Source organism: Pelophylax lessonae, assembly GCF_965119305.1.
Source record: "Pelophylax lessonae genome assembly, chromosome: 1".
NCBI lineage: Eukaryota > Metazoa > Chordata > Amphibia > Anura > Ranidae > Pelophylax > Pelophylax lessonae.
Window position 1 is genome coordinate 380,363,827 of NC_138768.1, and position 15,464 is coordinate 380,379,290.

General features: G+C 38.0%; 2 protein-coding genes across 2 annotated transcripts in view; one reads left to right on the forward strand and one right to left on the reverse strand.

The window, feature by feature from the left end:
* Positions 1-15,464, reverse strand: part of PLGRKT (plasminogen receptor with a C-terminal lysine) — a 473,875-nt gene that overhangs the window by 176,812 nt on the left and 281,599 nt on the right. The gene's annotated exons all lie outside the window — the stretch shown is intronic.
* Positions 1-15,464, forward strand: part of LOC309544675 (programmed cell death 1 ligand 1-like) — a 44,067-nt gene that overhangs the window by 20,529 nt on the left and 8,074 nt on the right. The window contains exons 2-5 of the mRNA XM_082243587.1: positions 8,847-8,917; positions 10,250-10,609; positions 11,411-11,701; positions 13,428-13,520. Of these exons, the coding sequence (XP_082099713.1) occupies positions 8,847-8,917; positions 10,250-10,609; positions 11,411-11,701; positions 13,428-13,520 (815 nt within the window). The remainder of the gene's footprint in view (positions 1-8,846; positions 8,918-10,249; positions 10,610-11,410; positions 11,702-13,427; positions 13,521-15,464) is intronic.

Below are 15,464 nucleotides of genomic sequence, written 5' to 3' on the forward strand. Positions count from 1 at the left end.
TGATTGTCATTTATTTTTGGGAGTTCTCCCATGGCAGACCAAAACAAAAAAATTATATATATATATATAATACAGGCATTACCATCCCTAGAATGTCAAATATGTTTCTATTATAATTAGGATTTTGTACAAATTTGCTGACTGCTATTTTGGTTCCTTTTTTATACTGTTGATAACTCTTCACATCTAAAAACAAATTCTTGTACTTTCCCAGTGCAGACTAAGCTGTTTTCAGTAAACAATTTACAAAAATATAGGAACTTTATATAGAAAAAAAATTTCTCAGAAATATTTATGTAGAAATAAAAAAATTACATTTTACTGTGGGGTCTCCCGCTGGCCCTTTACGTTCCTCTTCTTCTGTGTCTGTCCCTATAGCAAGCCACTTCCTATGGAGGCTGACACGTAGGTTTTTCTCCCAAGCTGCGCTGTGTGTGTGTCTATAGACGCATACAGCATGGCTGGGCCCTGCCCCCACTCCCTTCTCATGAGATTTGATTGACAGAAGCAGGAACTAATTGCTCCCGCTGCTGCCTCTGTGTCCAGTGAGGAGAGGAACAAAGACCAGCGTTGCTGCAAACGGACACATCACTGAATCTGAATTGCACTTAGGTAAGTATATAGGGGGGTGAGGGGGCAATACTACAACTGGGACATTTTTTTATCTTAATGCAGGGATTGCATTACGGTAAAAAATGTCCTGCCATTAGAACTACTGTAAGTTGAGTCTGGCAGAATTCAAGCTATGATTGGCCCTGCAGGCACCACCAAGTTCGGCAAAACTAAATTTAAAATTCAACCGAATTTCAGCCTGCCTGGGGGCTTAATGAGAAAGATCAAGCCATGTATGGCCACCCTTAGATGTGTCTCTAAACGAAGCAACCATTTTCCAATTTACAGACCTCATTCTGCTCCCAGAACAATATCTTTATTTACACTACAGATGAAAAAGTGTTAGCTTTATTTTTTCTAGAGAACTTGAATACAGCTTCCATACAGACCTCTGAAACAAAAATGAAAGTACACAAAGATATTCAATGTAATCTGTCTTGTAGGGGTGATTAAACATGAAACCGTTTATTTTATATTACCTTCAAAACCGTAGGTGGTAAAAATGTGTGGGAAAGGAGAAAAATTTTAACCTGAGGCCTGCTAAGATATTCACAATTCCATAGTAATTGATAGCACTTTTGAGAGAAATTAATTTTTTTTAAGCTGAACTCCAGGCAGATAAAAAGAGGTCTGTATTCAATAATATATTATAATAATACATTATTAAACATATTTTTTAAATGCAAAAAGAGTACTGTTTTTGTAAGTGTTTGATAATGGATATAATGGTAAGGACTTCTTTTTCAATTGGTAATTGCAATAATTTATAAACCATTTTTTTTTTCTATCTTTATCTCTCCCCTATTCTTGATTATCCTGTTTTATTTTTTCCTGAAAAAGTTGTAATTGATAGTGCATTTTTCTCCACTGTATATTTGCGCAATTTCGAGTGTATTAGATGCTGAATGACAGGAGAGCATGTCAAAATTTACAACATAGTTGGCTATTGCCTTGCCAGGCTACTGCTAATAAGCGCTGTTATTTTCATTACAATGCAATTTCTTTCAATGAAAATATATAAAAAAAAAATTAAAAAAACTCATCAACCAATCAGCATCTGCTTTGCTGAAATGAGATTGGAACCAAATATAATCTGATTAGTTGAATAAGACTGCTGTTGTTCACAGAATTGTTTGCACATTTCACACCCTTGATGTATTTGGCTACTCCCTTTCTTCTCTTTCCTGGTTATACCCGACTAGAGCTTCACTTGCATATTATGCCAACTAAAGCAAATATGTTGTTTTAATTGGAGACAAAATACTAGTGCTGGGTAATTTAATTGAATTCTTGTTTTTCACTTTGTGTAAACACGCGTCGCAAAAAAAAAACACGTGTCAATGTAATATGTGCTATTTCTTATGTCAGTAAGGTAAGGAAATAAATTACATGGTCTTTTGTAAGGTAAATATATTATGGCATGGGCATATTTTCTTATGAATTATTGAAATGGTGAAAAGGTATAATTCCTGGTCTACATTGGCTTTACATAGTGATCTTTCTGGATTGTGTTAGGAGGAGAGGTATAAATGGGCACAACATTCAGAGAAATCTACGTTTTGAAATAATATGCAGCACTGTTATATATACAAATGGCTCTAACAGGTTGCTTTTGACACTGACCCCGTACCCCCCGTGATATTTCCAATTAGGAACAATGGACATCAGACGTTCAGTAGGAGACTTCAGAATCAGTGTTGCTAGTCTGTAGGTAGTAGCTGGCCAAAAGCCAAGGTCCTTCTGTGCCTGAACCACTGCTGTTCATTACACAGGGGAGATGTATACATCAACAATATGTAATATGCAAATGAGGAATCTACACTTTTCAACTAGATGCAGTACAGACCACTTTTTACACATCTTGTTGGCAGCAAGATCCTGCATAAATCTTATATGGCCTAATACCTATGGTGTAAAAGAGCCCTGAATTACCTGTTAACATAAAATACTTGCCTTTACAGCAAATGTTTATACATTGTGTCATTTATGCATTTATGGTATAGTATATAGTATAATTGCACATACGTTTGTGGAATTGAATTAAACATTTTTTTACTTTTTGATGGCTATCTACAGTATAAGCACTGGGGAGAAATTAATCTTCAAATAAGTGATCGACCGATATCGGTTTGTCGTTTCCAATACCGATATTTTGGCCAATGCATATCGGTATGGGCTGATATGCGCCAATATTTTCGTACATTTAAAAAAAAAATGTTTTATTTATTTTTTCTTGACAGGTACTCTTGTGGAGGGATCTGGAGGTCTAAAAGACCCCAAACCCCTCCCCTGCACTTAAAAGCATTGAAAACGCCAAGTTTGCCTGTTTTGAATGCTGTCATTCTTTTTTAATCTGGCGCCAGTACCTGGAAGTGATGTCATGACATCACTTCCGGGTTTTTGCATGGAGATCCGATCAGAGCCGAATACGGCTTTGATTGGGTCTTCGGCGGCCATGCAGGCTGGTTGCCCAGGTCTCCTGGTGGGACGGGAGACCTGGGCAAGCCACGGAAGGCGGCAGGAGGGGGGATGTCCCATCCCGCTACTTGTAATGGCAGCCGAGCAGCTTCTCAGCCACATCGGTTGTCATTACAAGAGAGCCTACCCCTTGGCTATGGATGCCGATACTGGGTTCATGCCTCTAGCTGCAGGCATCACTCTGGTACAAGCCCTCTCCCGAAATATCGGTACCCTCCGGGCCGATTCCGATATATCGGGGAAAGTGCATATTGGTCCCCGATATATCGGCTTTGTCAATAATCGGTCAATCCGTACTTCAAATTTCACTAACGTTTTAGCCATTTTTCTATTACAATAGAATCTTGGCAGACTGCTAGCTCTCTGATGTAAACAACCAGCAGGTGTTTCAAAACTTTTTAGAAACTGTCTAAAATCTGAGTCAATTACTTGCACCCAAGTATTTGGGTGGACACTGCAAATATTCAGAGAATTTCTCTGCCTGGGAGTCACAGGAATACAAATCAAAGACAGGCTGCACTTGTACACTGGTTAGCACACAACCAAGTGGTTCTAGGAATGGATGCGTCTCCCTGGACACACACAGTTTGTGTCCAGAAGTGCACATCTGTCCCTATATACAAACACTTGTGACTGCCAAGTGGAGAAATATGCTGAATTCTGGAGGTTTCCTGTGCATCCAAATTTCTTCATGTGCATGAGCCCTTTGTTGTGATCTCTGAGGATCTTTCAGAAGAAATAACTTCACATTAAAAGCACCTAGAGAGGTCAGAGATGGCAAATTTTAACACTTGTTTACTGTATATTAAGAAAACACCATTGATTTAATGTCCATAATCCTAAGCACAGGCATACTTTAAAGGCCAACTCAGGGCTGTACCCACACTGCAAGGAATGGTAGCTTGTTTTGTTATGGGGAGAGGAGGAACAGTAGTACTTGCCTGATCTTCTGCTCCCCCAGCAGATGGTGCTCCACCATGCTAAAGTGATGGACTGTCCCTTGGCTTCATCATGTCCAGTGCAGAGCTATGGACCCTGGTTGGTCTTGCTCACATCAAGACCCTTGACCACTGGATCATTGGAAAGAGGCTGCGGGGACCAGTTTAGCTGCAGGGAAGTGTGCAGGATCAAGAAGGTAAATCTTCTTTTGTTCCTCTAGTTCTAAAGGAGCAATTGCTCCCCGGAGTTTGGCTTTAAGTTCCAGTACTAGAGCTCTAAATATAAACTTCTTATGTCTTAACTTTGGGTAGGAATATTAGATTGCTCCTTTTTCAGTAATCAAGTTCCCAACATTATCCAATTATTATGAGTAAATATTAATACATTAGACCAATGTGCAAAAAAATAGTCCATAGGATATAAAGTCCAATAAAGAGTGATAGAGCTGGTGTAATAATAAAACTCAAAGCTTTACACCATATATCCGCCACGACAGTGTTTAGTGCAGGTTCCACTCCCTTAGGAATTATGCTTACTAGATAATATTGCCATTCACTCTCGTGTCTGGCTAATATTGCTTATATTGATCTATAGCCATTTAGAATCACCAAACTCCATCCAGATATTGGGATCAATCTTCACATGTGGGAAAAGAATCAAAGCAGAGCCTCCTTAAGGTACCCACTTTGTTATAAAAGAAATGCACTTACATCAAGGATATAAAAAAGATATATAATAAACGCCTCATAATAAAATCACTGAAATGTCAAGTGCCTCAGTGCTTCGATCTTCCATCCCTATTAGATTGTAACATACGCTCACACTTCCTCGGTCACTGTGCTGACATCAGACCCGGTTGCCATGAAGCCATGCCCCATTCCTAAGGGAGTGGAATCTGCACTGAACACTGTGGTGATGGATAAATGGTGTATAGCTTTGAGTTTAATTACTACACCAGTTCTATCACTCTTAATTGGACTTTATTTTCTTTGGACTGTTTTTTTTTTTTTGCACATTGGTTTTATATATATACATATATATGGTGTAGTAATATATATATATATATATATATATATATATATATATATATATATATATATGTATATATATATATATATTTTTTTATGATTTGGTTATGATTTGTTTGCAGATGGTGGGCTGCCGTTAAATGTTTACTATACTTAATTTCACCTTTAATATTTAATTCCATTTATGTAAAGTAGCTGCACATACTGTAGAGACTATTTATTCATTATCTTTTCAGAAGCGCAGTGCACATATATTTTTAACATATAATACAAAATATATATAATATATACACACACAGCAGTTAAAAAAGCAGGATGTTGATTCATATACATTGTTATTGATTTCTGTGTGGAAACTCTAACTTATTTTTTACGTAACTTAAATCATGTGGGAGTTTTGTTGAAATTCTGAAACTTTAGTGTTAACCTTTGATCAAATGGATTATTCCTATACTAAGGTCAAATAAGTTGGCGGATATGTGTAAAAATCGTGGGTAGACAAATGCTTTAAGACTGCAGGGAGCCAAAGGTGCTGCCTCTAAAATATACTTACATAGTACTGAATAGTACCAGGTATGAATTTTAACTTCTTCAGTGTTGTATATTTTTGAAACAGAACATACTGTATAATGTCACTTAGTTGATTTCTTAAAGGAGTAGAGGCTGTTCACCTAGCAAAGAATGATAGTGGATGTGCTAAAATATTTGTCTCATATCAGGAACAAGTTTTATTAAGATGTTGCAATGAAGTAAGGGTACAAAAAATAAATGGGGATGGGGGAGTCTATCAAGCAGTGGCATATATGTCAATGTCAATTTAACCTAGCCAAGGGGTATTTACCTAATTCTACCAGCTATTCTTATATCTTCCTAGAAACATTTTAATATTTTCTGGGTTAATGGCTACATGCATAACTTTTTTACATCATGATCACTTCAATAGGTTTAGTAAGTTACAGGTAAATGTATAAAAATGTTTGAATAAATCAAATATATCAATGCAAAGGAAGTTAGAGGAAGAAGTTCCATGTTTTGCATCTAGCAGAGATTTAATTTATACTGGTGTGGACAAACCCAGGAATGATCAATAATTTTTACAATTATGTCATAAAAAATCCCCATACTACTATATAATCTTCTTTTTTTTTCTTGCTGTGTGTATTTTTTTTCTTTTGTATATCTAAGTCTCACATATTGGAAAAAGATCAGTATATTCTGCTTTATGAGAACAGGTTACCCTGTGAAAATAAAAAGATATATGAGTGAAGAAGAATATAGACAACACATATAAAGGCTTATATAAAGCAAAGTGGGTGACTTTTAATAATTCTGTCACACAGCAAGGCCATGCTAAACAGGAGAAGTAAAGCCCCGTACACACACGCAGATCGTCGTCATACAAATGTTCGTCTTTTCTCCCCGGGATGTCGGTGTCTGTTGAAAAGTGCAAAGACAGCACAAGGACAGCACAAGAATTTTGTCCGCAGACTTCAGCTGACTGCAGAAGTGATGTCATGTAATGGTTAACTTTCCCTGTGTTTTTTATTTTCTGAGCATGCCCAGTCTTGCAAATCTGCGGTCTGTCGGCTGATTTCTGTACTGACAGGCGAACAATCGTCCGTTCTGGTGTCTGCAGACAAAAATTTTCATGTTTGCAAGAAAGACTCTTGTCCGCGGATTGTGTGCAGACATCTGTCGGAGGCACCATACTAACACGCATACAATCGGCAGATCTTTCGTCCGCCGACGTTTGTATGACGACGATCTGCGTGTGTGTACGGGGCTTTAGAAAACGTATGTGACAGATTTGCTACAAACGTATGCCCCGTACACACGTGCAGATTATCTGAAGACTTTTGTCTGCAGACTTACCAAAACCATATAATATGAGGTCAAACCTAAACACTTTCAATTTGTATGCAATCCGGCAGGCTCTTGCACTACATAGAAAAGGTAAATCTGAAGACAAAAGTCTTCAGATAATCTGCACGTGTGTACGGGGCATTACAGTTGTAGTATATCTGTCAGCTTGAGTTGTAGGGTTGCTTTTAGGGTTATCACTTTGCAGCAGCATTTTCCCTTAGCTTAGTAAATGAGGTGAAGCTCTGCTAACTTCTATCATCTGATCATGTGCAAGTAAAAATACTCAAATGTGTAATCAAAAAATTGCTGCGCCACTAAAATAATAAATATATTACATACTAAAATTATAAATCTAAGTGAAATTTTATTGGTGAAGCAACTCCCATTAAATATAAATATCCATAATAACTGTCCATAATTGTGATATAAAAAAGTCACATCAAAAATATAATGCCAATAAAGTACAAATCAACTCGTGCAAAAATACAAATCCAAAGTGGAGAAAGTGCCTTAAAAGTGAATCTTCTACTGTATTGTGCACACCTCCACCCACTGAAAGATGGCTGCTCACCTAATGTTCTGACCCCTGTGTTACCAGTGAGTCAGAATAAGCAGTCCCCTAAAAGGGATATAATCCTATGGATGATGATCAGCAGGTTTTCAAATGGTTAACGATCCTCCAATCCTATTTGAACTCAGATGTATCCCATGCATATATGAAAAGATAGGGAAATATCTAGTGCTCTCTGTGTATTGATTTACTGAAACAATGTGTAAACAAGAACACTCACATTAGCCGGCACATCCAGCCGTGCGAGCCTTAGCAGACAGTCCACTCTTTGATGGTTCACAAAGTAAAATGGCATCCGACAGTAGGCTCACCCCCCTATATGCGTTACATTATCCAATAACTTCTTCAGTAGGGTTTTGCAAAGTGAATTGTCACCACATTAACTAAGGAAAAGAAAAATTCCCTATTAAAGTAAACGGCCTATTTGCCTTTAGTAAATCAATCCCATAAATTACTCCTTCAGTTGCTCTAAATCAGCAGCCTCCAAACTGCGGTCCGTGGGCCAGATGAGGCTCTTTGCATGCCTTTATCTGGCCTTTGATGCACCATTCCAACAACTGACACCAATGATGAGGCACTATTCCTTCCACTGAAGCCTATGTTGGGGCACTATTCCTTCCGCTGATACCAACAATGGGGCACTATTTATCTTAATACAACCAACAATGGGAGATTGTTTATTCCCACTGATGCCAGGATGTTTTCTAATACCACTGGCCACAGTCTGGCCCCCCTAAAGTCTGAATGACAGTTAACTGGCCCTTTGCTTAGAAAGTTTGGGAATCCCCACTCTAAATTACCACTGAGATTGATTGAAACCTCACCCTGACCACTTCATAATTATGACTCTTTTTAGAGTGAAACTCTGTCTCATCTTCAGTGATAAAGCTGTTGTAGACCTTTGCAAATTTTCTGTGGTTGGCTGCCCATGATTACAGATGCAAGGGTCACAAATACACAGAAAAATTGTATATATACTTTGCGAAATGAAAGGTAATCTGATTTGCATTTAATTGTGTAGCTATTTTGCTTCATAATAGCCCCCTGTGTGGTTTGCTAAATTACAGACTTTGGTCAGTTCTTACATTATGCTGGATACTAACTCATTTATAGTTATGTGTCAGATAAGAAGGATCTAGTGTTCTTAGTTAGTTAGGCAGCTTTGTGTCTCATGTATAATATTAGGAATATATAAAGTATACTGTAAATCATAATAAAATGTATAAACACATGCTTTATAAAAAAATTGTCATCTTAAAAAAAAAAAAAAAAAGATACAATTGACTTTAAACCAATATAGTTTTCCTTAAGTTTTTTGTTATCTTGTACTGTAGTGTGTTATTTTAATCTTTTAGGCTCCAGATGGATTTATCTTGGTACCTTCTGAGCATCCTTGTTTTGAGCAGATATTGTGCTTCAGTTTGTGGTAAGGACTTCATGACTTTCTATTTTGTGTAGGTCTGCAATCCCATTCCTTTGTTTAGTTCTCGTACAGCTTTTTTCCAGCTTATATGAACTTGTCTATGTGATGAAACCGCCTGGAATCCAACCTGGGTGCCTCCATCAAGATTCAGCTCCCTCCACTCTGGAACCAGGAACCAGATATTATAGCTGAGCTTTGCACCCAAGAACTAGATGACATTAGCTTAGTGACAAACTAGAACTAACTTTATTGTAAATTCACCCACAATTTATACCATACAAAATCAGAGAAGAGCTTGATCACATTATTCTAAACAATGCAAACTTTAAACAGTAATATCATCAGTACATCTAACAGTACATCTAATGAACAGCTAACAAAAACATAAACAGTAATCTAATTAAACAGCAAGCTAATTAACAACTAATTACCTAGACAAGCTTAGGTGACTGAGGTCAGTGCTCATCCAGACAGTTCAGCACCAGTTCCCCAGAAAGAAGACCCAGGGCTGTCCAAATCTCATTAACCAGCTTTCACTTGTGTAATTTGTCCACTAGACAAGTCATCACAATGCAAAACTCATAAAATGTTCCAGCAGTATGAAAAAGAGGAGTACATGTATCTTCATAGATTTCTTGAGGGAGATTGTTGGTAAATATTTTTTGTCCCAAGTGGAGGAGCTTCTCCAACCCAGTCTGCAGAAAGGTCACTATATTTCCTGTGACCATTAACCTGTACAAGATTAATATTACACCTTTTCATCCACTCCAGAAGGGACGCTTTATTGTCTTATTGAGCGAATTAACCCAAACCTTGCTCTCAGCATTCATCATGTTGTTGTCTATCATTAGAGAATGATCTGCTCTCTCCATGGGATCAGGGGCTAAATTGAGCTCTTTTCTATGCTCTGACTGGGGGAAGCAGACGAAATCCCTAGTCTCCTCCCAGGGCCATAATAAGTGGGTACAAGGTAAGCCCCTAGTCCTCTCCAAAAGCCCCTGTTGCGGTTGGGTTTGTCACAGTCTACATGTACTATCACTTAAGGTTCCTTTACAAATCAAAGGTAACATAAATATGCAGATACAATCTGGCCACCCTCAGGCTAATGTTTTGGATAAAGGCCAGAGACAGAGTGGCTCAGTCAAGCATGAAAAATAATGTGAATTGAGAGGCTGGATTGCCAGATTATCTTAGTGCTGATTATTACCAGAAGAGTAATATTAGCAATTAAAATATTTTTTTAAGCTGGTCAACTGATTGTTTCCCAATATTAGTCTGGCTGAAATCACTATAACACATTACATATACTGACACACATATATTTTTGTCATTCAGGCCTGCTTACAGTGCAAACCATAAAATCCACCTACACAGCTGAGTATGGAGGCGAAGTCACCATGGAGTGTCTCTTTACAGTAAAACACGTCACAAATTTCGAGGATATGACTGTTATATGGAAACACAGCATACATAAAGGGAGCAGTTCAGAAATTGCAAAATATTCCAAAGGAAAGGATGTTGAAATTCTACAAGACAAAGAATATAGAGGTCGAGTGAAGCTGTTATCAGATGAACTTAAAAGGGGCCGTACCATTTTGAAGATTAATAATGTAAAGATGACTGATGCAGGACAATATCTGTGCATTATAGCTTCTCAAGGATCAGACTTTAAAGAAATCAGTCTGGAAGTACAAGGTAATGTCTATTCCAATCATTTTCTGTATACAGTACAATATTATAAAACATTTATTTTTCTTGTAGTGTTCCAATTGTAGGGTCATTTTACCGTAAAGCAATTTTAAAGGCAAGTTTAATAAAAAAATAAAAAATAACAAACATGTTATACTTACCTGCTTTGTTTAATATTTTTGCACACAGCAACCCTGGCACTCATGGGACGAACAGCATGCTCTGGGGGCAACCAAGAAGGTTTGCCCCCAAACCATTGCTCTGCGTGTCAATTCACACACAGAGCCGTGGCTTGGCCCCGCCCACCTCTGTCCTTATTGGCTTACTGGCTGTGATTGACTGAATGAAGTTAAAAAAACCTTGAGCCTTTATAACCACATTAGGAAAGAGCAAAATCCCATCTAAGGCTACCAGGATGTCTTGGTTCCTTACATCCTCCTGCATTTGCTACCATTCTTGTTTAAATGAATAGACTACAGCTAAGAAATGTTCGTAATACAGGTCACTAATTACTCCAATCACTATACAGGTATCATGCAAAAATGTGAAAACAGTATGAAAATCTGTAAATGGCTTTTACAAAACTAAGGAGTGTAACTGGGGTTATGTAGAGGAGCATAGCTTATCAAATTGCACCAAGGTCTAGGAGATATAGTTGAGAATGAGAATGTTGTCACCACTTTGTCACCACTATTTGTTCATTGTATCTACTTTTATGCTTATTTTTATCAGTGCTGTAGCCCTGCTATCTCGATTTCTTACAGACTTTTTCCTAATGCATAAAATGCTCTTCTATGCTTTCTACAGCTCCATACAAACAAATAAACACAAAAGTCACAGATGTGGTTACATCCTCCGGACAGACAATGAAGGAGCTCTCCTGTCAATCTGTAGGATATCCAAAGGCTGCGGTCACGTGGCTGAGTAACAGTGGAAATATCAGTGCAATCAATAATATTAGCTATATATTAACTGCTGAAGGACTTTTCAATATCACCAGTGTGATCAGAATCTCTTCTGAAGCTAACAAAACATTCACTTGCACATTTTGGAATAATGTACTACCAAATTCATCTTCACAGTATTTTAGCTTCCCAGGTATGCAAACCTTTCTACTATTTGTGTTCTCTGGGTACATATGGGACGTACCTTTTAAAAGGCTTATGATTGCAGAAGTGATTTGTTAAACAAACTAATTAGCAGAAAACAGCGTGTAAAGACCATGCTTTAAATTTTCACTGCTGGGGCAAATGCAAAAAATACTAAATAGTGATCCACCGATATAGTTTTTTTTATTGCCGATACCGATATTTTGGTCATCGCATATCGGTCTCGGCCGATTTTTGCCAATATTTTCGTAAATTAAAAAAAAATATATTTATTTCTTTATTTATTTTTATTTTTTTTACAGGTACTCGTGTGGAGGGATCTGGGGGTCTAAAAGACCCCAAACCCCTCCTCTGCACTTAAAAGCATTCAAAACGCCAAGTTTGGCTGTTTTGAATGCTGTAATATTTTTGAATTTGGTGCCGAAGTACCCAGAAGTGATGTCATGACATTACTTCCTGGCTTTTACATGGAAACCCAATCAGAGCCGAATGCGGCTTTGATCGGGTCATCTCTTCGGCGGCCGTGCAGGCTGGTTGCCCGGGCGAGCCGCGGAAGGCAGCTGGAGGGGGGGGGGGGGCGTCTGCTCCCGCTCCTTGTAATGACAGCTTAGCGGCTTCTCAGCTGCTGCATCGGTTGTCATTACAAGACAGCCACCGTCGGCTATGGACGCCGGTACCGGTGTGATGCCTCTAGCTGCAGGCATCACTCCGGAAGATACACTTTCCGGAAATAACGGCAATATTGGTAACCTTTGTCGATAATCGGTCGATCCCTAATACTAAGCTGTAAACATACACTAAGACCAGTTTCACACTGCTGCACTGTGGTTTGGCAAATATGCAGCATGAAGGACTGTATACTCTCTTGAAAACTGTAAAGAACCCAATAATTTGTTTTGTAATGCAAAAATCCTTTTTGTAAATAGCTCATTTAATCTGCTTACAAGGACACACATGCTATTTATAGTTACCAGACTCTTTCCACATACAACATATGGTTGTGACATGTAATCACAAATTCACTCCTAATAAAGTGTTACAATCTGCACTGTGCACTCTGAGCTCTAACTAAATTGGAATTGATTAATCAGAACTTTTTACCAACATAATAAGAAAAAAATAAATATTTTACCCCTGATACTTTTTTCCATGTTACATAAAAGTTTTCTATCTTCAAGATGTTACTTGGATTTTTTTTTTAAAGTTAGACAAGATCTATCTTTTAATGAACCCATGGTGGTTTATATTTTTTGCCATAACCCCCTGCAAACATACACTACTCTGCTACAATATTACAGTCAGCTCTACCTTTAGCCGTTCCTTCCCTGATTCATTTAGAATAGTGGTCAGTTTATTGTCTTCAGACTTTAGGAGGGCTAAATTGTGACCAGCGGGAGTGGAAATATTTCTGGCATCAGTGGGAGTAAACATCATGACATTTAGTATCATACAGAGGAATAATGCCCTATTAATAGTGTCAGCGGGAGAAATGGTGCCCTGTTGTTGGTATCAGTTGGCAGATTAGTGTCTCATACCAGTGGGAGGAATAGTGCCCCAAGGGCTGGATAAAGGCAAGCAAAGGCCGGGGCCACAGTTTGGAGACCACAGATATAGAATCTTTTTCAAAAATGAGTTAATAAAACACATGACAGATATAATAAATAGCCATGCTCAAGTGTGAAGCTAGCCTTATAGCTCTTACATTTCTGTTTCAGAAATCAGCAGTGAAAGACAGAATGAATGGCTACCTGCAATTGTTATCATAACAATACTAATTGTATCAATTCCCCTTTTGATCTTTTTATACGGTAAGATAATCATGATTTTTGTTTTGTTTTTTTTCCATAATTTTTTTTTTTTTATTGAAAAAAAAGGCAACCATAGAAAGCATAAAAATAATGACTATGGTTTTTTTTATATTTGCTATTTTATTTAAACAGTTTCAGTGGACACATTTTTTTGAGAATCCCAGACAGTAGCCATACATTTGCTTTTTTAAATTGCGTTAGAATGAGATATATCATTCATCTAGACTCATTTGACTGTGCTGCAAGAGAAGAGGATATGCTTCCTCTTCAGCTGTGGGGATTTTCCAACAAGCTCTTCTTTTGTACAGGGTTGTTTTATATTACAAAGGGGTGTATTTATCATTCATTCAACAAGAAATACACCCAATGTTTGGCCCAACATTCACCCATTTTTTAAAATGAATTTTATCCAGTGTTTTTTTTTTACCAGCTTTCAAACAAGATTTGACTGCAGAAAATTGCATCAAACAAGATTCGCTCATGTTAAAGTTTTATCATACAGGATTCACCTAACTTCTGTTTAATGGGAGATTGCTTGTACAATATTCAAACTGTGTATTTGAAAGTTCTTAGAGCTGTGGAATTTTCTGAACAAGTGTTTTAATACAAACTGAGCACATTCATAATTAATAAATTTGTTTCTCTTTTTTACTGTAAAAAAAAAAAAAAAGTATAATAACATTAAATTATTAGGGAACCAATTTGGACTAATATAAAATGTGTGAGTTGTGATGTCATGGCACAATTGCCCAATGACCATATTATTAAAAATCTGGGCAGTGACGTCATGGGGATCCCTTTCATAAGAATTTTCTTGCCACTTAAGAAAATGGCTAGGCTGGACATTTCTTTAGTGCTCAAATAGGCTGCCTTTTCTACTGACCTTCAAGTACTGAAGGGGGCGCTGAAGGGTACCCCAAGATATTGCTGGTTTCTGCTCAGGAGCCTATAAACATTAGGTCACCGGTGCTTTGAGAGGGAGAACCCCATTTTTTTAAAATTCCTCTAAAAAACAGCCTCTCAATGCTGATGGGCATGTGGGCTAGTATCAGCATAGTGAGGAAGTATGGGTGGGGGCAGTAGTGTATTTAGGTTTTGTGCTGCCCTAGGCCTGAATAAACTTGGGCACCCCCTAATTTAAATATGACCCACCCCTTCCTGTAAAGGCCACACCCCTTCCTGTTTATGACCCGCCCTGTCATCTGTAAAGCACAGACCACAACCACAGACTATCAGTGCCCATCAGTGCACCCTCATCAGTGTCCATCAGTGCTGCCTTATCATTGCAGCCCCATCAGTGCAGCTTATCAGTGCCACCTCATCAGTGGCCATCAGTGCAGCCTATTAGTGCCCATCAGTGCAACATATCAGTGATCATCAGGGCAGCATATCAGTGCAGTCCCATCAGTGAATCTTATCAGTGCTGCCTCATGCCCATCAGTGCAGTTTATCAGTACCCACAATTACTGCCTCATTAGTGGCCATCAGAGCAGCATATTAGTGCCCATCAGTGCAGCCTATTAGCGCCCATCAATGTAGCATATCAGTGCCTATCAGTGCAGCATATCAGTGCTGATCAGTGTAGCACATCAGGGATGCCTTATCAGTGCAGCCCCATCAGTGCAGCTTATCAGTGCCACCCTATCAGTGGCCATCAGTGCAGCCTTATCAGTGCCCATAAATACAGCCTTATGTCACTGGATTAGTAAGATTACTCCTTTCTTTTAAGATATTTGGACTGTGTTTTTGCTGCCATTGATAGTAATCATATAATTATTTCACTTATTCGTATATTGACTATGAAGTCGATAGTCATATAAATAAGTGAAATAATTAGTGGCAGCAAACACAAGTCCAAATCTCTTATAAGATTGGAGTAATCTTACCAACCCAGTGACATATTGCGATAGGTCCAAAATATTATTGCCATCATATAAAATTAAA